This window comes from Malus domestica, chromosome 07 (assembly GCF_042453785.1).
Source record: "Malus domestica chromosome 07, GDT2T_hap1".
Taxonomy (NCBI): Eukaryota; Viridiplantae; Streptophyta; class Magnoliopsida; order Rosales; family Rosaceae; genus Malus; species Malus domestica.
Window position 1 is genome coordinate 294,862 of NC_091667.1, and position 23,327 is coordinate 318,188.

At 39.2% G+C, this 23,327-nt stretch overlaps 1 protein-coding gene and 1 long non-coding RNA gene across 7 annotated transcripts; one reads left to right on the forward strand and one right to left on the reverse strand.

The window, feature by feature from the left end:
• Positions 1-1,238: 1,238 nt before the first annotated feature.
• On the forward strand, positions 1,239-2,952 carry LOC139197852 (uncharacterized). The gene is made up of 3 exons (XR_011583226.1): positions 1,239-1,842; positions 1,960-2,032; positions 2,639-2,952. It is a non-coding gene; the product is annotated as an uncharacterized lncRNA (long non-coding RNA).
• An 8,335-nt stretch (positions 2,953-11,287) lies between these two features.
• Positions 11,288-22,329, reverse strand: LOC103413683 (protein SOSEKI 1-like). Of its 6 annotated transcripts, none has more exons than XM_070824277.1 (9): positions 22,251-22,329; positions 21,976-22,104; positions 17,830-18,032; positions 17,654-17,723; positions 17,391-17,503; positions 16,409-17,123; positions 16,164-16,274; positions 15,907-16,008; positions 11,288-11,618 (listed from the first exon to the last, which is right to left on the reverse strand). In XM_070824277.1, the coding sequence occupies exons 6-9, from the start codon at positions 16,969-16,971 to the stop codon at positions 11,477-11,479; spliced, it is 918 nt and encodes a 305-aa protein (XP_070680378.1). In that variant the 5' UTR covers positions 16,972-17,123; positions 17,391-17,503; positions 17,654-17,723; positions 17,830-18,032; positions 21,976-22,104; positions 22,251-22,329; the 3' UTR covers positions 11,288-11,476. The 6 variants fall into 6 exon arrangements, with proteins under 6 accessions (XP_070680378.1, XP_070680379.1, XP_070680382.1 ...); XM_070824278.1 differs by having other exon boundaries at positions 17,830-18,197; XM_070824281.1 differs by lacking the exon at positions 15,907-16,008.
• Positions 22,330-23,327: the final 998 nt, after the last annotated feature.

The window sequence follows — 23,327 nt, forward strand, 5'->3', positions numbered from 1 at the left end:
GGCAATCCCGATCCCATCCTCCATTTGCCCAAGCCCAAGGCTAAGACCAGGTCGTCCAAGTTGTTCACACTCAGCCACAGACTCAGAATAAGACTAAGGTAGCGGTGGTGGTTGATTCATCAACAACTACAAGGAGACTGAGTTTGGATTCCGCGAGGCGGGCTTGGGATGCGGGGACCAAGACTACTTCTGCCTCGCATTCGCATCATTTCAAATCTAGAACTAAGCAGTTCTCTTCACCGCCTTGTCCCGAACTTCCATCCGTGTCTATATATGTGAATTCTTCCTTCGTTTCTGACTCCGTATTTTCTCCTCCGAGTAATATGCATGCTCTTTTTAGTTTGTCTTTTCAGTTTTCATCATATGCACATTTTCGTTATGCGCCAATTCGCAGATGTTTATGTTGATGCACAAAATCGGGTGGACTTTGAAACAACAAAAAGTGTTAAGTTTGTGATGCATGGTTGCTCCGGTCATTAAGTGTAGGTAGATATGTATAGAGATAGATATAGAGAAGCAAACACAAGATATACGTAGTTGACCTTAAGTTGGGCTACATCCACAATGGTAGATGAGTTCTCATTATTAATATAGAGTTTACATAATGCAATGGTTTAAGCATAATCATCATTAGTGAGTTCTAATAATGATTTAAGTACAGTAATGGCATTAGGGGTTAATTGTAGGAGAATGATCTCCTTTATAGTTGAGGAGAGTCTCTGGCTTTCGTTCACGCTCGATGTGGGACTCTAGGAGCTTTATTATGATGTTTTCACGTGTTGCGTTGTAATTGGCCTCATGGATAGAGATAAACTCTTGTGCTCTGGCAATGGTGTCTCAACACGAATCCTTTAGTAGGTCCCTGTAGGTATAAAGTTGATTGGTATTCAGTAGTTTCAGGATTGGTGAAATGTGGTACAAATAGTTTATTTTCAACATTAAAAAAAGGTACAAACAGTTTATATTCTTCTGCATTTTAGTGACTCTTCTCACTAGGCTTTATCTTGGAATTTGATAATTGAATGGAGGCTTTCTCCATGTTTGTGTACAAAGATTCATTCTAATCGGTAAAAACATTGAAGTCTTCTGAATCAAGTAAAGCAGGAGTATGAAAAGAGTTCGAGGTCGAAATCCTTTATCACACATCTGGAAGATCTATGCTGTATTTTGATTGTTGATTTAAGAAGGTTACTTGGGTTTGAATTTTTAGTGTAAGTTGTCTGATGAGATTTTACAATAACAAATTTTGTGTTTTGATGAAATCCAGATGTGACTTTAATTATTGAAATAGAATGTCTAAATTCTTAAGAAAATTGTGTTATTTCAAATCAATCAAATAAAGGGTTTTCGTTTCAAGTCACTTTTTGAGCATGCAATCAGATAAAACGGAATAGTTAAAAGGCAGCCTTAAACAATTTGGTTAACATGAGAGGGAAAATGAAACCTTTCTCTGTCCTGATATCAGTTTTTAAAAACTTAATTACTAGAATTTGATTGTTTCATTGACATACATAGCTTCTGGGTTTTTTTATTTCAGTTTCTTGTTTTTATGAAGCTGATGATCAGGTGCTGTGTTGCAGGTTTCTGATAAGAAGCTTTTTACTAAGATTAAAGCACCTCATAAGCATCCAACTTTGAGCCTTTCACCACCACTCACTGAAAACCAAAACCGAGACCCTTTCACCAAATTCAAAGAACAAGTCTTCCAAGAAAGAATTTAAGTTTTTATCCGAGGAGACTCTTCCAAACCACTTTGTCAGGTTTCCCCGAACTTGCAAAACTTGGTCGGATCAAAAAATTTCATGGAGAGTGCTCCCATCTATCATTAGTGATCTTGGAAAGGTTCGCAATCAAGTTGAAGTTTATATCCTTTATTGGCTTCCACCATCTGATTCTGTTCTTTCATTATTTTCTATATTATTGTTCTTCTTCACCATTACAGGGAGCTATTTTTCGTAGGGATGCTGCATTTCTTGGTGCTGTATGTGCGCTAGAAGACATCAGCTTCTGAGGGTGTCATTCATTGCATGTGGTATGTACTTTGTGTTTTACGGACCTATGCTTTCTGTGTAATTTTTTTTTTTGGTGTAAGTATTTATGTTAAGTATATTAGCAAACGTAGTGCTTTTGCTCTTGCAACGGAATTGTCTTTTTCCCCGGTACTTTTACAAGGATTAGAATGGGGGTAAGCGTATTGCAAATTATTCTGTTCAATAGAAATATAGACATGCAGGATGGCACCGATCACATATTTGGACCTTATTCTTGGAAGATGATTGCATTATTAAATAAACTACATATAATTTGGGTTGGGTTAGATCTATTTTGTTGGTTTAGAATGTAGACAGTTTTGAGTGAGACATTTAAAATGCTGCTGCAGTGGTTTACAAGTACAACAAAAAACTCCACCTTTACATGCAGTTATTGAGATTTCTGCCGCTGTACAATTGTCTTCAGAAAAAATGTTGAGCTTAATGTTATTTTTCCCCCTCTGTATGTCTTAAGTTAGCAACTGTATAATGGAACAGAGAAGTTCATTTAGATTATAGTTGGCTTCCTTAGCATATTCTAAATTCTTTTTTATTTTATTTCTTTATCTATCATGCGAAGAAATGATGACTAAGTTTCTGTTTTCCAGCATGTTTGCAGAACTCAGAGAGTCCTCTCACAAAGTTTCTGCAGGACACTGATGTAGAAATTTTTGAACCTCCACCAGAACATGGAGGGAGCAGCCATGGCTGTTGATTCCTTGTTCAACACAAGCCACCCTGATGTTAAATCACGCAGTTTAAAGGGCCGACAGGCTTGGGTGTCACATGTGTATAAAACTTCCACTAGTACGAATGCCACTTCATGGGTGGAAGCCGCCTTAGGAGCTAATATTTCGAAATTCAGTTTGTTCAGAGCACAAGGAAATGGTGGAATTCCAAATGGTGAGATGTATCATTATGTTGTAGTAGAGAATGCTCCAGCGGAATCTAATCTAGCTAATAGTACACCCCAAACCAAACAAAATCGTCCACGAATTGTTCCAGCTTTGAAGAAAATGAGCACTGAAAGGGACCAGTACCCCAAAGAAAACAGATTAAAAGAGACAGCAAGGTTGGCAGAAAAGCTACTTTTTGTGTGTTGTGAGTGGTTTCTAAAGTACTTGGAGGATTCACTAAATGTGGGGTTCAGATTGAACAAAGAGGAAGGAATCCCTGAGATTGCACGTTTGCTAGGGCAACTTAAAAGGGTGAATTTATGGTTGGATGACTTAATCAAGGGAAGGATTTACGTAGATAAGAGAATAAAGAGCCTGTAGAAGAAGCTTTATGAGTTTGTACTTGAACATATTGACTCCGTTGTATCAAGTAACTAGATATATGCCACTAGCAGGAACAGAACTGTCACCTTCATCTCCAAGTACCCTCTCTTTTACCATTACGCATTGTGTTTCTCTGTTTTCTTTTTGACAATCTCATCTTTACCTCTTAGTCTCATACTAATTCAAGGAAGCTGACACTCACAAAGTATCAGACTGCAATTGGGCATTTGTTCTTGTGGAGCCAAAAATATTCACTAGGCGACACGTGGACTTTTGGACAAAAGAGGACAAAAATACCCTCGAGGCATACCGGGTTTCCTACACGCGAGCAGTAGAGAATCATTTTTTCAACCAAGTCAAAAGTGCCCAAAATAGGTATCAACTTAAAACCTAATTTATTCATATATTTCCCATTTCATTATTTAGCTAATCAATTAGCTAAATAATATACTTATTCCTTTCATATTTCATAAAATCATAATAATTGACTAATTAAGGGATTAATTACCTAATCAATCCCTTAATTGTCAATTTGAAACATCCACTCAAACCTAAAAACACAAGAGGGCCGGCTATCCCATTGAAAAACCTAATCCATTACCTTTTTTCTACCTTTTCCCACCATTTCTTCCTTTTTATTAGCCAATTATACAAAAAACCATCAAAACATTCATTTTATGTTTAATAGCCAAATAAATTGGCTAATTAAACCTAAAAACCCTAGCCACCTCCTATCCCTATAAATATACTCTCATTCTCACCAAAAAGCTAATTCCAACACTTTGGCAAAAATCCCAAAATTCTCTAAACACTCTTTCTCTCTAAATTCTAACTTTGGCATCGGAGGTTCTTCGGCCAAAGCCCCCCCCATTCATCGTGGGCGCGTGAGGCTCTTGGCCTTAACCTAAGGTGTTAATTGTTTTGTAGGTGCAAAATCGTCCAAGATCGAGGAGGAAGAAATTTGCATCCACAAATTGGGGCTTTCATTGAGAGTTGAAATCCATACTCGTAGAAGACTCTCGCACAAAAAAGGTTTTTTCTTTATTTTCTAGTCCATTTGAATATTTTTCATACGTTCTTATTATTAGAATTTTTTACTTGCAAAGGTTCTTTGATAAAACGTACAAGCAAAATATAATGGCTAGAAATTTAGAAAATTCCACAAGTGAAAATTCTAATGTTCAAGAAATGGGATTGCGGAGATCCGTGAGGCTAAATGCGACAATAAGGGGAGCGGCATCATCATCACGAGCTTCAACCATGGGAACCAACGTGGTGGCTACTTCGGTAGCTACCCGCGGCGAGGTCCATGGTGCCTTCACCACGGCCACCATGGGAACCACCGCGGTGGCTACTTCGGTAGCCACTCGTGGCGAGGTCCATGGAGCCTTCACCACGACCCGGAGATCCGTAAGGCAAAATGCGACAATAAGGGGAGCGGCATCATCACCACGAGCTTCCACCATGGGAACCACCGTGGTGGCTACCTCGGTAGCCACCCACGGCGAGGTCCATGATGCCTTCACCACGGCCACCATGGGAACCACCACGATGGCTACTTCGGTAGCCACTCGTGGCGAGGTCCATGGAGCCTTCACCACGGCCCGAGCCGTGCCATCCAAGGCTCACGGTACCAAGACCACGATCCAAGCCGTGCCATCCAAGTGCACGTGGACCCAAGCCCAAGCCTCGCATTCACATGCACCGCGCATTGAGCAGCCTGCTCCCGTGATCCAGCCTGCTCCCGTCGAGCAACCTACTTCCGTGGCCCAGCCTGCTCCCGCCAAGCAACCTGCTCCTGCCAAGCAGCCTGCTTCCGTGGCCCAGCCTGCTCCTGCCAAGCAACCTGCTCCTGCCAAGCAGCCTGCTCTCGTGACCCAGCCTGCTCCCAACGAGCAGCCCACTCTCAAGGCCCACACTGCTCCCGTGGCTTTCCAAGCAGCCCAAGTCGGCCCAAAACTATCTCAACCATCTGGACCTACCATCGAGCCGGGGGCATTCTCACCACATTTTTTCGCGGATTTGACATTTCCCAACTCAAATCTCGCGCCCGGAGTCTACCACCCTTCCACTGCTCAAGGAGGCGCATTCATTCCAAGCTATTCCAATCCAAATGGCGAACAACACTTGTCTCGACAAGTCATAGAGTTGACGAGCGCCCTTGCACAACAGACAACTTTGGTGAATCAACTTTTGCAACGCATCGGGATCCAACGTGCCCCGGACGAGGTATCCCGAAGTAGGACAAGGGCAGACGAACCTTTCCAGCAGCATCCCAGCAAACAGTCATTCGACCAGCCACGAGCTGAACGTTCAGGCAGTGTACATTCCCGATTGGGCCCCCGAGATAGCGTATACTCCCGTTTTAGCGCGCGGAGGAGCGTGTACTCTCGACTAGGCCAACGGATGAGCATACATTCACGGTTGGGGTCACACTCCGATAGTCAACATGAGCAACCTTCCAGACAAAGTGTTCATTCGCGGCTAAGCCCACAAGGAGCATCATCCACCTCACATCAGAGTAGGCAGCACGACGGACGGAGAGAAGCAGTCACTCAATCCAGCTCAAGTTCAACCAGCAGCCTGCGAAGAACTCGCTCGCCTGCTAGGAATGCACCATATGCACTGCATCTGCGGCATAGATGAGCCAAACACATGGAATAGCAGCCTAGACCAGCAAGTCATGGCTGAAGGCAGCCGAGAGCTGCACTACCCCAACAAAGGCAAATTCAGGAAGAAGTAGAGAGACTCTTGACCAAGCGATTGCATGATTTCCAACGCAATGAGGTCACCGACGAGGCACTACGACGGAACATGACCAACATAAGCAGGTCACCCTTCACGGACGAGATTGAGCAGGCAGAGCCTCCACGAGAGTTCAGCATGCCACATTTCACATCTTTCAAAGGGGATGAAGACCCGGAGAGACACTTAAAGCGCTACCGAAGCGCAATGATCCTTTATCGAAACAACGATGAGCTCATGTGCAAGATATTCGCCACCACTCTACAAGGCGAGGCGCAATATTGGTTCTACACCTTGCCGCCACAATCCATCCGGGATTTCTACGAACTTTCTTTGGTTTTCACCAAAGAATATTCATCCTATCGCTCGATCAAAAAGAAGTCTGATCATTTGTTCAATGTCAAGAAGAACCCAAAGGAGTCGCTTCGCGACTATGTGAGGAGGTTCAAAGTAGAGAAGGTAAAAATAGTCGGATGCAACGACTCGATAGCTAGAGCAGCCTTCCAAAAAGGACTTCCAGCAGACCACCCGCTATTCTGAAAATTGATCATGAAAGAAGATTTAACTCTGGCAGACTCTTTTGCTTTGGCAGAGAAGTATGCACTTTGGGATGAGGCTCGCCAATGCACATTCAAGGACTTGAAGAAATACCCGACATCACCTCCCTAGAAGCAGCGGAGGACTTATTCACATGTTTGACGTTATCTAAAGTAGCAATAAGCTCTACCATCATGCGAGAAGAGATGGGGGCCCGACTACCTGTATTCTACAGTTCAAAAGCTCTCCTCGATGTTATTAAAAATTCAAAAGTTAACTTTGGCGATAGTTGTTGCAACCTAGAAGCACAAATTTTACTTTCAAACGCATGCAATCATCCTAATGACGTACTATTCTGCCCAATCCAGACGCGCGACGATAAAGGCGTAGACCCTGGCGGATGTAAAGTTTTCTGACGAACGCAACACTGGAAAGACACACTTGAAAGCAAGTTTTGTCCTCGTCACCCTGAAAGATTCTACATAGGAGCAACATGTACCGGCAGTTGAGTACCATTTCTTGCTGCGCATCATACGGCCCTAGCCGACCCTTGCTCAATGATTCAACTCTAGAGTGGCCTAATACCGGCAGTTGAGCATCTCCTGTTGCGTATGACATGGCCCCATCTCCACAGCTCCCTACTGCGCCTTCACGCCGAGCCTAGGTGACGCAACAGAGTGGCCCAACGATGCCTCAGAAGTAGCCGAGCACACTCTAGCTGCGCCTACTCCACCCGATGGAGACTTCTGGCATTTGCATGTCGACGGCGCAGAAAAGCCTTCATCACTGCCGGTAAAGAAGGCTCTAAAAAGATGGATCCCATCTGGGAAGGTCCGTACAAGATCAGCAGAGTAGGGGGCAAGAGTAATTACACCCTCACCACCATGAAGCGGCAAAAAGATTGAAAAAAAAATGGATGGCCTACAATCTGAAGAAGTACCATGTGTGACCTCCCGCTGCATCAAAACCCGAAGACTCAATAAGCTCGACGGGCACCACCTCACAAGCTGAGGACTATCCAGTTGTTATGCAGTTCCTACCTTACAGCTAAAGTTCTCGTTCGTTTCACTCGTTTTTCAATGAGGAATTTATAAGTAATCACAACTTGGCTTGGCTGCATGCTTACAACAACTAATCACTCTTGCACTTCAAAAGAAGACTGCACCCTTCTTAGGGACTCATCGCAGGAATTGCGCCCCCCGAGGGACCAACCATGCTCTCCAGTGCGAGAGGGTAAACCAATTCTCCGACACCCATATGGGTCAGCTCTCCAAGACGGGAGGATAAACTTTACACTCCGAATATCCAGACGTGGATGAGCCTGGCTGCCCTAGTATAACTAGATGCACGATGGCTTGCGCCGGGATTCCTAGAAGTAGCCGCAATGGTCTTTTTCAAGGTTTAGCTAACTGAAGGATTTTGGGTCTCTTGGCCTAATCCGTGGGGAACCGGGCCCTAGAGACGGAGAGGGCACATTACGCAGTATATCCGATGGACGGCTGCCCTGGAATCCTAAAGCTGCTACCGAGTGCACTAAGGTAGCCTACGGATTCCGGAAGACTGCCTACGGCTTGCCCTTCGAGCAGTGAAGCCGCACTAGACTTATACAACCGCACATTCTTGTGAAAGGTTAGACAAGCTAGCGCGCATATACCAAGTTTTATCCACTGCCGACATGCTACGTAGTCGATAAGCTTCACCTCTGCCAAGCGCGGAACAACCTACACCAAGTCCTAAAGTGTTGTGATACTTGCTACGCAACCTACGGAATTGAAGAAAGTCAAAGTTAACAGCCTAGTGGTTACGCGGACTTGTCTGCTTCTGTAAGTAAGGCATCCGGCTGCCAACCCTATGGCTAACAACTTTGCAAAGTTCTACACCAACACCTACGGCTGCATAGGCTACGCGAGTTTATCTGCTTATAAAAAAGTAGCATGCCTGCCACTGGTCTATCAAGTCTAAAGGTTAGGGCATGAACAAAAGAAGTGAAGATGAAGAAAAACGAAGGAAAACATGTTTATAAACAACTAGCAAAGGTTGAAGGAGTTCAAGCAAAACAAAAGCTACAAGGAAAAACAAAGAAAATCCTAAAGGCTACCTAAAATACTACACTACAGCAGCTTGGACATTCCACGACTACTCGGTCGCCACACCTTCAACAGCCGTAACGCTCTTAGCAGCGGCATCATCCGGCGCTTCACCCCCAGCTGCCCCAGTCTGGGCACTAACTTCTCCAACTACTTCACCAATGGAAGCCTTAAAAGTAAAAGCAAGCAAGTCTTCCGGAGAAATAGAGAAGCTCATCCACTCTCTTCTTAGCATAAGTAGCGAAACGAAGCTCAGAAATTGCAAGCTTAAGATCTTGAATCTGAGGCGAATCAATCTCAGCAGCAAAGGGAGCAGGCTTTGGCGCCACTTTAGCAGCAGAGTCCACCTTACCACTATTCATAATAGCAAGTCTCTACAAAGGTGAACCGGACTTGGCTCCCAAAGAACGTCCTACAGACTTCGGCACTGGGGGCATGATAAAACCTTTACGCTGAGTAATCTTATCCACAATTGTACTAGCCATTCTCAACATGGAAGACGCCACATGCTCAAATCTAGCAGCCTTACATTTCTTCCCATTGGAAAATCATGTCAATCACATACCTCTCGGTAGCAAGCGGACCCTCATGAGCAGCAGAATAAGTCTTCAGTTTTTTCTTAACTGGCATCTCATGAGCAGGCGGGGAAGATCTCTTCTTTCCATCTTCATTCATAGTAAGCTCCACGACAGCGATCAGACGAGCCAATGCATCCGCCTTGATCCTCTTTACCTCCTCTTTCTGGAGCAGCCCACCTTTCTTTCGGCAAAGAGGACTAAGCAGCCAACGACATTCATGGTACTCAGCAGGGGAGCTCAACCCAGCATTCCAACAGGCAGGAGGCCTGCATGCCCAACATTCCAGCAGCCCATGAGACCCGCAATCTCCTTATTTCTCTCAATCACCAGCCTGGCCCGAGTCAGGTCTAAGAGCCCAAAGGACATGAGCCATGCGGCTCGCCTAGCACTGCGCCCCAGCACCACAATCCGCGACCCTAGTTGCACAAACTGCCTTTTGGCTCAAGCCAAGCCAAGCTGCCCAAGCAGTGGTCCCTGCCACAACATCTCCTCGGCCCATGCCGAGCCAACTCCTGGCCCCTGCCAGCCGATGTGCCGCACCACCCTGACGGCTGCCCCGCAATAGCACTATCCAAGAATAAGGCAAGAAAAATTAAATTTTTCTTACATCGGTGCGGCACGAAGAAGACGAAGAAAGCAACGAAAGACGGTCCTTTGCACGGGCAAGATGTAGAAGATTGCTAGAGGAGGGGGAACAAATATCCTCTAAGCTATCTCTCTCTTGTAGGGTAGAATAAATCGCTCTCCAAAGTTGATTTAATAACCCACTTAAGGTGGACTTAAATAGGCTTTGAGAGAAATTTATTTCCCTTTCCTAGAAGGATATAATTTCCTATTAAAGAGAGAATCAACATCAAAATAGGAAGCAGTCTTAAGTTTCCTAAAGCAAGAAGATCTCTACACCTGCTGCCCTTTTTTGCGAGCAGCCCAACAGGTGTGGGGGCATTTGTGGAGCCAAAAATATTCACTAGGCGACACGTGGACTTTTGGACAAAAGAGGACAAAAATACCCTCGAGGCATACCGGGTTTCCTACACGCGAGCAGTAGAGAATCATTTTTTCAACCAAGTCAAAAGTGCCCAAAATAGGTATCAACTTAAAACCTAATTTATTCATATATTTCCCATTTCATTATTTAGCTAATCAATTAGCTAAATAATATACTTATTCCTTTCATATTTCATAAAATCATAATAATTGACTAATTAAGGGATTAATTACCTAATCAATCCCTTAATTGTCAATTTGAAACATCCACTCAAACCTAAAAACACAATAGGGCCGGCTATCCCATTGAAAAACCTAATCCATTACCTTTTTTCTACATTTTCCCACCATTTCTTCCTTTTTATTAGCCAATTATACAAAAAACCACCAAAACATTCATTTTATGTTTAATAGCCAAATAAATTGGCTAATTAAACCTAAAAACCCTAGCCACCTCCTATCCCTATAAATATACTCTCATTCTCACCAAAAAGCTAATTCCAACACTTTGGCAAAAATCCCAAAATTCTCTAAACACTCTTTCTCTCTAAATTCTAACTTTGGCATCGGAGGTTCTTCGGCCAAAGCCCCCCCCATTCATCGTGGGCGCGTGAGGCTCTTGGCCTTAACCTAAGGTGTTAATTGTTTTGTAGGTGCAAAATCGTCCAAGATCGAGGAGGAAGAAATTTGCATCCACAGTTCTGTTGTTCAAGTGTGTAATTGAAATCTATATATTACACTGGGAATATGGTATCAGATTAGACTACAGTTTTGTTCAATTAATTTCATGCTTTCTCGATGTGGCTTGCTGTGGAGTCGTTGCACTGTATAAAGGGATGAAACATAATCCTTTTAAATTTCTTAGTCCATTAGGGAGTAAGTTCACCATAGCCGTAGTAGTTACTAAAACATACACACGCATGCATGTTCTGGGTCTGTCTGTCCCTGTGTCCTGTGACGGTGTACGTAAAATACAGTAGAATTCTCATTTGTTTTCTAAAGGTGGACGAATTGTCAACAACTTTGGAAATAGAACAATGTAATGCAACTAGAATAGTTCTTTTTTTTTAAGTCAGTCAATGCAATGCGCTATGCCTTATATTTACGTAAGAGTAAAGAAAGAAAGAAAAGGAAGAAAAGAAACGAAAATTGGCTCCAGCCTTTCATCCTGGCTACAGAGTGCAGGCAAGAGTATATTTGACGATCAGTCATTACTGGGCATATTCAGCTGGTCAGGTCAAGAAAGCTGAAGCTGATTCCTCTGAGTTTGAAGTTCTTGATCCCATTTCAAGTATCTTCGTTTCAGCTTTCACTCCTCTGCACGATTTCATGTGTGAGTGCAATCTTTCTGGCTTAAACAGCTTCCTGCACTGCCTGCATTAACATCAAGTCTTTCGAATTAATCGCTTGTTTAGATTTTCCACATAAATGTTCTCTTGGTCACCAAGTTTTATGAATGCCAACGTTGACCACATTCACTGTTTTGGGAGAGTTTGAAAACTTTTGGCCACATGGAGAGTTTGAAAACTTTTGGCCACATGCTTCTTATACTAATATGATTTGGTATATTGAGGGTAACTTGAGGGCATAATTCTTAATTATCAACAAACACTTAATTAGGGAATTTTTTGAGGTAGATTTGATTAGGGATTTTATATTATTATAATAACATTAGTTTTTTTGTCTTTGTGCAAACCCCTTACCTTCAACTTGTTATTAGAACAGAGTTTCATCCTTTGTTGAATTCACTGTTAACGCTTTCAAGTGGGTGAACAAAGCTAATTTTTTTCGTTCACCTATTGGCCATGAACCTGAGGGTAATGATTGCCTACTATTGTTGACACAGCACGAAGCTAGTAAGGATTACAATCGTAAATACTTGAAGCGCCAAAGTTATTGGAATCCACCAGTTTGATAGAAATTCCAAAGATAATTTTGATCAATTGATTTTTTTTTTTTTTGTCAAACGATAGATTTTGTTAGATTAAATGTTAGATTAGTCACTGACAGAGTTCAACTCACGTCGTCATGCAAAGGCTCAACTTTTTGTCATCAATATGATAAAAGGTCACTTGTGATTAATTGATAATTGATTGAAAGAAAGACTTAAATAAGCCCTTCACAACACCTTAGGACAACTAAAAGGTTTAGAGAAATTAAAACAAAATTAAAATGACATTAATCCTACAGAACTTGAAAGGTCCACAATTTAATACAGACTCTAAAACACTCCTTTCTCTTTACTTTTCCTTGTAGAAATCCGCCCCAATTTTGTCCCAAGTCAATTGTCGCTGCCTTGGAGAAAAGAGAGAAGGAAAAATAGAGTTTTTGGGTCATGGTAGGATCCGTTTCCTATCACGAAGGTTTTATTGTTTTATGTTTATTTTAGTATATTATAATTTTTCTAAATTTAATTCGAAGATGGTGTTTGGTTTGGACAAATATTGGCCGTTTATAGTTGATTTAGGATGGGTGTCTACCGTTACCTAGAAAGATAAAAGAAGGAAAAATGCAAAAACAAAATAAAATAAAATAAAATATATATATTGAAGGGATAAAGAGATTTGGTGATTGGGGCTTCCAAAAAGTGGAGCTAGTTCTAGGTAGGCTTTCAAAAATATATCTTTAGTTCCAGCTAGGCATGTAAAAAGAGACGTTAATTTTGATGGATTATGATTTGTTAGCTTTCAAAAGGATTACAGTTAGTTTTAGCCAGTGAAGAAAATATCGATAATATCGGCGATATATCGCCGATATTATCGTTTTTTTGGGACCCCGATATTTTATTAATTTTCCAACTTGTTTTCGGCAGAATATCGCGATATTATCGATAATATCGATAATATCGCGATATTTTCGAAACTATCGCGATATTTGGTATGGAATCATCGGAGAACACAGCCGGAGCAAATAATCCGAAACCCTAAATCCCCAAATTCTAATTCAAAGCAAATGAACTGAATCTACAATACAGGATTCCCTAAAATCGATTTCAGTACAAAAATCAACATGTTTACAAGCCGAGAAGAACGATTTCAGTACAAAAATCAACATGTTTACAAGCCGAGAAGAACGATTTCAGTACAAAAATCAAAGCAAATGAACCGAATCCTTAAATCCCCAAATTCGGATTCAAAGTAAATGAACTGACTGAATCCCTAATTCCTAAATCCCTAAAATCGATTTCAGTACAAAAATCAAGCAACATGCAGATAAATCGCAATCTGTACAAAAATAGAAACCCTAATTCCTAAATCCCTAAAATCAATTTCAGTACAACAAAGGTGCAACATGCAGAAAGATTGAAATCTGTACAAAAATTTAAAGTAAAAGCCGAGAAGAAGAGAAGTAGGAGCCTGGGAACATCGTCTTCCTCACGAATCCAAGACGGCTGGGACAACGTCGTGCTCCTCAGTGGTGTCGACGGCGTGGACTACGATGATTTCCGGTCGATCTCCATGGATCAAGGTGGTTTAGAAGGAAGGCGGTTATGGAGTGGTGTCGACGGCTGGGTTTAGGGCGGGTGAGATGGGAGGAGTAGAGGGAGACAGGGAGACACGGAGACATGGACGAGGAGGATCGAGATTCGAGAGATGATGTCTCTGTGTGTGTGTGGAAGAACTGGAGAAGGGGGAAGGGAGGGAGAAGACTGAGAAGTTCTCGGTGAGAACGAAGGCTCAGACCGACCTTAGAGAGAGAGAAGAGAGAAGAGAGAGATTGAGAGGATTCGAGAATATGGTAGTGGAGTGGGAAATGAAAGATCGAGAGAGAGACTGAGCTCCGTGTATGGTGTACGTGTGTGGTGTGCGTGTGTGGTGTGGTGTGGGGGGTCTCGAAGTGTGTGTGTGGTGGAGTGTGAGTTTTTCAGTCTTTTTGACTGTCTGAGTGGTGGCGTGTAAGAAAAAAAAAGCATCCAATGCTCCAAATTATTCAAAACCAAATCATTCCAAACCTATGTCTACCTCTCTGATCCAATGAGCCAAAGAACTTTTTGCAATTTCAGAACATGGACAACAAATAATACTGCTTTCATAATGAAATCGTGTGACATCTTTCACATGCAAAACAGGATGATGACCATGGCAGTAGGCGGGCAGGACCAGGAATTGGTGCCATAGGGAAGGACTATACTCGCAGAGAAAGAGGCAAAGGGATTTTGTCAAGTCAAGAAGATGACTCGTTATCTAGAACTTCAGACTCTGTTGGATTGGGAAGTAGTAACTATGGTTATACTCATAACCAACCATTTCCCTACCCTTCATATCCCATTCCTGTTGGGATGGAATCGAGCGACTCATGGAATCAATCCCAGCCTCAATCTTCAAATGATTTTTCTTATGGACAACCTCAACCAATCTCGGATCCATATGGGTGGCATATTAACAATTACATGCAAAACTATTTTGGGGATTTATCATTTGATAACTACTCTTCACAATACACTCATTCTACACATAGAGATGATGAAGATAATGACAAATTTGAACCTCATAGGAACTCTATGTGGTACTAAAGTGTAAACTATTGTACTAATTCATTATATATAAATGATTATGGTGTGTTTAGACTTATTTCATTAATTACTACATATTTTCTACACTTATAATGTTTGTCAGATCGTTATATAATCAACTTGATAATGTTAAATCCATCATGCAATGCATTTCCTTCCAATTTTTTGTGATAAACTAATAGATAATTGACTAAATAAACATCCTACAAAGTTTCAATAAAAATTTCCAAGTTTTTCTTACAATTTCCGTGGTTTCCATGTAATTTTTATCGATATCGATATTTTACCGATATTTTCATCGATATTTCCGTGTTCTCAAACTACCGATATTTCCGATATCATCGATATTTTCTTCCTTGGTTTTAGCATATCACAAAACTGCAAGTGTGGCTCACTTAATGTGTGGTCCCACTTGTGGAAACTTAAATGGTAAGTATTTTAGAAATTTGTTTTTATTAGGGAATTTATTTTGAGGTAGATTTTATTATAGATTTTATAATATTATATTAAGATAGGTTTTCCTGTGTTTTTTTTTTTTTTGAATTAAATAGGTTTTCCTTTGTGATTGTGGGTTAATGATTGTTTTGATTTATTTCCTTGTTTTATTCTTATAAATACCTAAAAATAAAACATTGACGTTGTATTTGAGAGTATGAAATTGTAGATAATTCTGAAATGACCTTTTAGACAAAATCGTTCCTGAGATTTGTCTAACTCCTCATTTTGGTCCCTGAGATTTAAAATCGATGGAATTGATACCTAGGTTTGTCTACTATCGATCATTTTAGTCATTCAGTAAAAAATCTCCATTAAATAAGAATAAAATGACAAAAATACCCTCAAATTTTTTTTTTTTCAAATCCTTTTAGCCTATTGTTTATTAAATTGAGAGTAGTTTAGTCATTTTAATCCTTATTTAACATAACTATTCACGGAATGACCAAAATGATTGATGGTGGACAATTTCAGGGACCAGTTGTCTTGATTTCAAATCTTAAGGACCAAAGTGAGAAGTTATGCAAATCTTAAAGACTATTTTGACTAAAAAAACCTTTTGAAATTTACTGCAAACCCTTTATTTTCAAGTGCAGTAGTGTTGGTTTGATATAAGCCAATGAGACTGAATCTTAATTTGACCTGAGAGATTACCAGTTAGTTGGTACTTGATTGGAAGAAAAACACTGCAGGCCTTGTACTGATGTGGTTTGATTGTTATTTAGTCTAATACGAGCCGGTAAGCCATTACCTAACCTAATTCAAAACTGGACTTCAGTTGGATTTGGCAGAGTAGAGGAAGTAAGAGTTGTCATTAATCAAATAATACATAAGCCTTGCCCATCAAATTATCAATGTATGCAATGCAACCAGGGGAGGGAGGGAGGGAGGGAGTAGGGATAGTCACTTACGAGCAATGCGGGCGACCGACGGGCCTGTAAGCAGCAGAAGCCGCTTTTTGGCCACTGAACTCGCCCTCTTTTTGCTGCTTGGTCGCATCTTTCTGTCCATCATAGCTTTTCCTGCAGCATCAAATTCAAACACAAGCAAAGCCAAAGCCAAATACATATATGTATTAGTAGTCTTTCTTTTGTCAGTTTTAATAAAGACTTTTTCTCATGAATTGAATTTAATAATTACATTGATTCATACTTACCTAGTAGCAGTGCGGGGTTGCTGCGGCAGCTCCTGTGGGTTCCGGCAAGTCCCAAAAACTCCGGTTGACCTACCTTCCGACTTGTGATCTCCTTTTGAAATACGATGATCAGCCTTGATACTGTCTTGTCTGCTGTTAGACTTGTTGGAAGTTTTATTGGCTCGATTCAACATGACCACAACAGCGTCATTTGTGTCGACAGCACCACAAGTAATCAAATTGCGGAACATGTTGGAAGATGCACTTGAATGTCTCTTAGTACTACCATTTGCCAATGGCGTCTGCTGAGACGGTGAATATGAAGACGAAGAAGAAGAAGAAGCAGAGGAAGAAAAAGAAGACGGAGTTGTAGAAGAAGCCAATTCTTTGGCGTCTTCGTCCTTGTTAATAATCTTCTTCTTCCTCTTCAATAAAAAGTTGGAATAAAAAAAAGAGCTTTCTAACTTGTCCCTGCCAGCTGCTGAGTGGTTGTGTTCTTGTCGTTCTCCTTTGGGTTTCAGTTTGATGGCATTCGCATCATCGAATCCATCGGTCAAAGTAGACCTCTGTGATTCTTGGCTCATTTCAGAGGATACTTTTGTTTGGATATCTATATTATTCTTTGGATAAATTTGTTGGTGCAATTGAAAGGAGGCCTCTTGTTTTGAATTGGGTGGCTCAACCTCATCTTTAAACAGGCAACTTCTCTTTTCGGCAAATGATTTCGGAGGAGAATCTGTTGCATACAAAATACAATGGTCAACAAAATTAAGGTGGCCAGAAAGGATTCCAAATATGAATATGCGAAATTAATTGAAATTAACCTAAGGGACTTAACATATACTTAAGTTGGCCAGAAGCGACTCCGAGCATAAATATATATGAATTGACATTAACCATCTATTTATATAGATAAGCACATTCAATCAATCAATCAAATTGGTTATATATATATAAGAAATAAAGATTTGACGTTGTGTGTAAAATAAATGATGATATATACCAAAAGGGGAAGAGGTGATCTCGGATCCTTTGAGGACCTATTCATTGTCGGATATCGGTGTGATGAGGTCTTCGTCCAGCAAGTCTTGCCAAACATAACCCGTCTTGTACCTCCTGCATGCGCGCGCATGTCGTTCCATCCACATGAAAATGAAAATGAAATCGAAATCGTACATGCCAACTTGCTAGCTATTGGCCTAATTCATTAGAATGATATTGGAAAACGTCTCCAGTACTCTATTAAGATCAATCGATCAATCATACCTCTTGTAAGACCAAGCGAAGCCCTCCGGCATTTCCTTTCCTCGTAAATCCGCGAGCCACCTCTTAACATCTTTTAAATCAAATAATAGTAACCATCATTATTAGTTGATTAATCAACAGGTGTATGATTCTCGTTAAATACGATACAGAGATCTCAAGGAAGGAAGGCTACCTACCTCGCAGATAGACGCCGTTGCGAGTAAAATGGTTGACCCGAATGAGATGGGGATGATCAACGCGACCCATTCGACGACTGAGGAAGTAGATAATGTGAAGTCGCCTTACTTCACCTCCGGATGATGCAGCTTTGGCTTCCATTGGTATTTACTACCACTCTTTTCTTGTTTTTTTCCTTCTAATACTACTCCTTAGTTGTGCGCTGCCAATACCAACAAATTAGTACAGTAATACCAAAGTACATTAAATACACGAACAAAACTAGAAACAGAACAAGACACTTCTCTTATTTTCAAAATTAAAATAACATATCATAATAGCTAGTTGTCTCAGGAAACCCAATAGAGATCTTTGTCCTTCTGCCGGCCTGCGCCACAAAAAACCCGAAAAAGACAAGTTTGCTGTCATCTTCATATATTTGTTCGATCCCTATATTAATATATTTGGCAATTTATAATAGATTAAAGATATATTGTAATGCAGGCGTAGCATGCATGTTGCTATATATCTATTAAAAATATAATAAAAAATTTATTTATTTGAAAAAAGAAAAAAAAAAACTGAACTTTCTCGCGGAAAGGAAAAGGAATCATCGGTTGTCGAGATTACCCAGTTTTTTATATTAATTTGTGTATCTTTTTCCTCTCTGGTAGACTGGTACGTATAGGGAGAGAGAGAGAGAGAGAGAGAGAGTTGATATATAGTATTTTGCTCAGTATAATATTATTATACAGTGCAGGATATAAGGAAGATGAGCATAAGATTGGTCGCAGGTAGGTATGTGCGCCCGAGCTTTATCAGATATCCCCGAGATTTACCAAAAACTGTTGTTACCCAGCTTTTGACCAACATAATTCATCAATATCCATTCCGGAATGAAAGACCCTCACTTACTTGTTCATTTAATTAGATTCACCACTTCTTTCTTTTGTTTCTCTATATATGGCATCACCTCGGATCCAATCAGTGTGATTTATATACCTTATATAATTTATAAGAAATGCGTAGTGTCTGAAATATTCTCATCTCTTATACAAATATAGTATTATTAATACCTATATTGTCAGGTTTAATGATGTACAAGTGAGGAATGAGGATTCTCTTATGTGTCTTACAAAGATTTCGTCACATGTTAAAGACTATTAAACCGTTTGGTTCGGGTGAACCATGACATTTTTGTAAATCACCTCTTGAATAAACTCAAAATTTTTGTGAGCCCTTAGATAGTTGAAAATTTAGGCAGATTAATTAAGAAATGAATATTTGGAGAGAAACCGGACCCAAATAAAACCGTAAGTTTTTATTTGTTTGCCAATGTAGCCTAGTAAATATTATCTTTATAAAGTGACATGAGTCACCAACATTGATTAAAGGGAAAATTCTTGAAATGTCATGAACTTATACACATTTTTTTAAATTTTCATATGAACTAAAATTTTAAGCGTTTTGTCATATCAACTTTCCTAAATCATTAATTTTTCATCTCATTCTAACACCATTAAGTTTTGGCCTAATTGTCAAAATAGTCTATGTGTTATAGTTATATGGTTAATTTAGTCCCCGTGCTTTTGATTTGGCTAATTTAGTCCTCGTGTTTGTCTAGATTAGGCAATTAAGGACATTTCATTCAATCTCTTTTAAAAATTTCATAAGAAAAATCTTATGAGAAATAATTACCCTTTCTCTTTACAGAAAAATGCAAATCAATGAGAAATAATACATATAAGAAATAAAACTTCCAATCTGAAAAATGATTAAGGTTGTGACATAGAAAAGAGAGGGGTAATGGTCGGAGAGTTGAGAAGAGAATAATTTTTCTTTTTATTTTTATTTTTATTTCATTTTAAATATTTTAAATCAAATAAATTATAATTTTACAAATAAGTTTATAATAATTTGTAAAAAAATATTTACAAAAATTAGATGGAAATGTCCTTAATGGCTAACGGAGATAAACACAAGGATCAAATTGGCCAAATTGAACACACAAGGACTAAATTGACTCAACGACTAAAACAAATGAACCATTTTAACATTTAAGCCTTAAGTTTTCCATCCAAAATACTTGCACATGACTTGTGTTTAGGGTTATTTTGGACATTTGACCTCATTTCAGTTCATTGTTTGCGATGAGCAATAACTTAGTCAAAATAATGTAAGTTTGATATGTACCATTGTTATAGAGGACAACTATATTTCAAGAACATGTGATGTGTGTTTTGAGAACCATACTATTGGAGAGAAACTCGATCAAAATTATATCATGTCATTATATTAAGTTTAATTTTTATTTAGAATAAAAAATATTATTCTATTATAAAATCATATTCATTTTTTAGTTTCTAGAAACCTTATATTTTTGTTTCGTCGAACACAACTTTTTAGGATAGTTAAAATGTCCTAAATGTACCTAAACATAAGTCTTGTGCAAGGCATACGACTTATTTTAGATAGAAAACCCAACGGAGTTAAAGGTATATTACAAATTAATAATTTCAAAAAGTTAATATGACAAATTGGTTAAAATTTTAATTCATATGACAAATTGATAATAGTGTTAAGTTCATATGACATTTAAAAAAAATATGAAATTAAATTAATTCCTACTTATATTTAGATATGCAATTATATGTCTCATAATCAATTTGGCGGGAAAACATTACCCATTAACCATTAATATGAAAAATTGCTTACCTCAAGTTCCATTCTATATATTATTTTGTTTTTTCTTACATATGATAGATTGCTCTGGTAGACATAGAGCCTTCATTTTCATAAATCATGTTGATTAAATGAGGACATGGGCTCCAACCTAACGCATCTACCCTCTAACACGACAACTATAAATAAAGGTCAAGATGTGCGGGTTAGACCATCCCATTCTAGCCGAAATGCCTAGGAGATTTTCTTCCTCATAGCATTCTCACGAATCTCTCCCTCTATGTCTGGTTCATCATTACAGGCAGATACCTAGCTATGGGAAAACTCTTGGAGGAAACTCTACATATAACCAACTCTCCCTACCCTACGTCCTAGGTGTATACACCTAGGGCACTAATTTCGTGCGTTCTTATTGTTGATGGTTCTTAATCCCGACGTGCGACGATTAAACTTGAGATATATTCCGGTAGGTATGTCCTAATTTCATCAAGTTAGCATATGGTTTTTCACAATGATGTGATTCTTTTCCTAATAAAGGGAAACTCCTGCATATTAATTAACTCCATTGCATAAAGAGTACTGAGCTATTTTCGCATGAGGAGTGAACCTTTTGGCAACTCATTCCAAAAGGTTTTGAAAATAATTTCTTTTAATCAAGCGATATTACTACATTAAATTACAAACTATACTAAGGAGGGAGAATTTAAACTTCAGACATAGTGATTTGAAAATGAAGGCCATTCATTAGCACTAAATTACAAACTTATAAAAGAAAACATATAATATATAGAATGAAACTTGAGGCATGCAATTTTTCATAGAGTCCCACATCAAAGAAATACAAAAAAATATACAATTTATATGCAGGTGTTACACTTCTAATATAACCGAGCTCTTTTGTAATGAAATTTAACACCTAGTTAAATTGAAACAATAACAGTAACATTGATGGTAAGCTAAAAAATTTATCAAGCCCCAACTAATAGGGCAATCTACCCACCTGTGGGAATGAAAACTTAGTTCATCAATATTTATTGTTTGAAAGCTAAAATGGTCATCAATTTGATATTATGCTTTTTGAGGAAAAAAGATGACTTATATTAAGCTTCTTTCTCTATATACATACATACATAGGGAAGTGTTATTGACACTTCAAAAATCTCATTCTACACTCCTCACAAATGTATTTTTCTTTCCTAATATAGAAAGTTTGGAGTGTAGAATGAGATTTTTAAAGTGCTAATAACAATTCCCCATATATATTAATATAAAACCAAGAGCTAGTTGGCTACGTGGTGCATGCTGTATCAGTATATGATCATATATGCGACAAATGAAGATGACTAAAGTAGAATGATGTCTTAAAACTAATTTCTCACAATGAATAGAAACTTTTAGTCCCAATTAAAAGTAAGAAATCAAACACAGCGGATTCATCACTTGTGTGATATATCTATATAGAAGAAAAGATTAAAGTTTCTTACCTCAGAGCTGGTAGCTTGAAAAGATACAATTTAACCAATACTGCCCCGCGCGAGTGGGATCAAAAGTGATCATTGTTCTGAAAAGGAGCCGATTTTGGAGAGAGCTAGCTGATGATATATGAGATATATCTGAGGGGTATATATATAGGTAAGTATAAAGTGATCAAGCGTAGAGAATGTGTGAAGTTAGGTCACTGTTTATTGGTACCAAACAAAACAAAAAAGACGAAATAAGGGCAATTTGTAAGATTATGAGTACTTAGGAGGAAAGATACCTTTTTGGCGGGGGAATGACGGAGTGCGAGTGTCCGATTGAAAATGCAATTTCATCCAAAGTTAAGCGTGCCGTTTCAGTCGAAACTCATTAACTGAAAAGCATTATCAATATATGTTACGTGCGTAAGTTAATCAACTGGAAAAGTAAACGTACGGAACGGGACCAAACAAATTAATTAACAGAAAAAGGAGTGTGCGGGTGTGATATCCACACACCCCTTTTTACTTCTCTCACACCTTTTTAGTTTTCAGCCGTCGGATCGGATGAATTAAAGAAGATCAACGGACATAAATTAACAAGGGGTGTGTGAGAAGTAAAAAGAGGTGTGCTATACAGGTCTTCCATCGAGATGAATTTGATGAACAATTCCTTGTCGTCTAGTTACCAAGTATATGTTAAATAAACTTGTCCTCACATATTTAAGTTTCTAACTAATACAGGTACTTCTTTTCCTCATTCATAATGATCCACAACCACAACAATACAGATATTAGTATAAGCTGCCTAAGAGCATTGACTTATACTAAAGTGGTAGTTACATATATGAAGTTCTAGCATATGTGATATGATTCTTCATAGAGCTAGTAGTTGAACTTGAACTACCTAATTTAGGTGTACGTAATGAGTACTTCTATCCTTTGTGGAAAAAAGAGAGGATAATTAAGAAATAGATTTAAAATTCTATACCCGATGAAATTATTGCGTCTACTCAGGTCGTCGGCGAAAATTTGAGCAACTGGGAGAAAGAGTTTTATAAATGCATGCAGCTGCTGGAAAATCTGTAATTATGGTAGTTGGTGGCTAGAAGATAGGAATTAGGAGAAAGGTTTGGGTTTTTGCTGCTATGGTGCTAGCTTGTAGCAGACAAAATGGGTCTTCGGGCTTTACCCAAAAAAAAAAGGGTCTTCGGGCAGCTAGAAAGCCTCCCTTTTACTTTGGTCATGGCCTCTGTTTTATGAAAGGTCTAGATGTCAGAGAATAGAGTCTCACACCGGAATCTTCACATAATAAATTATAATTTATATTGAACGGTTTTAGTACTCTTAGTTGTACTAAGATCTTTTGTGATAAAATC

What these genes read in the sequence shown, in the direction of transcription:
- LOC103413683 (XM_070824277.1), bottom strand. Translation starts at nt 16,971, where the DNA reads ATGAGCCAAGAATCACAGAGGTCTACTTTGACCGATGGATTCGATGAT. An exon ending in GTCGGTCGCCCGCATTGCTC is followed by an intron (nt 16,009 to 16,163) that starts GTAAGTGACTAT and finishes GTTTTGAATTAG; the next exon opens with GTTAGGTAATGGCTTACCGG. An exon ending in AATCAAGTACCAACTAACTG is followed by an intron (nt 11,619 to 15,906) that starts GTAATCTCTCAG and finishes ATGTTAATGCAG; the next exon opens with GCAGTGCAGGAAGCTGTTTA.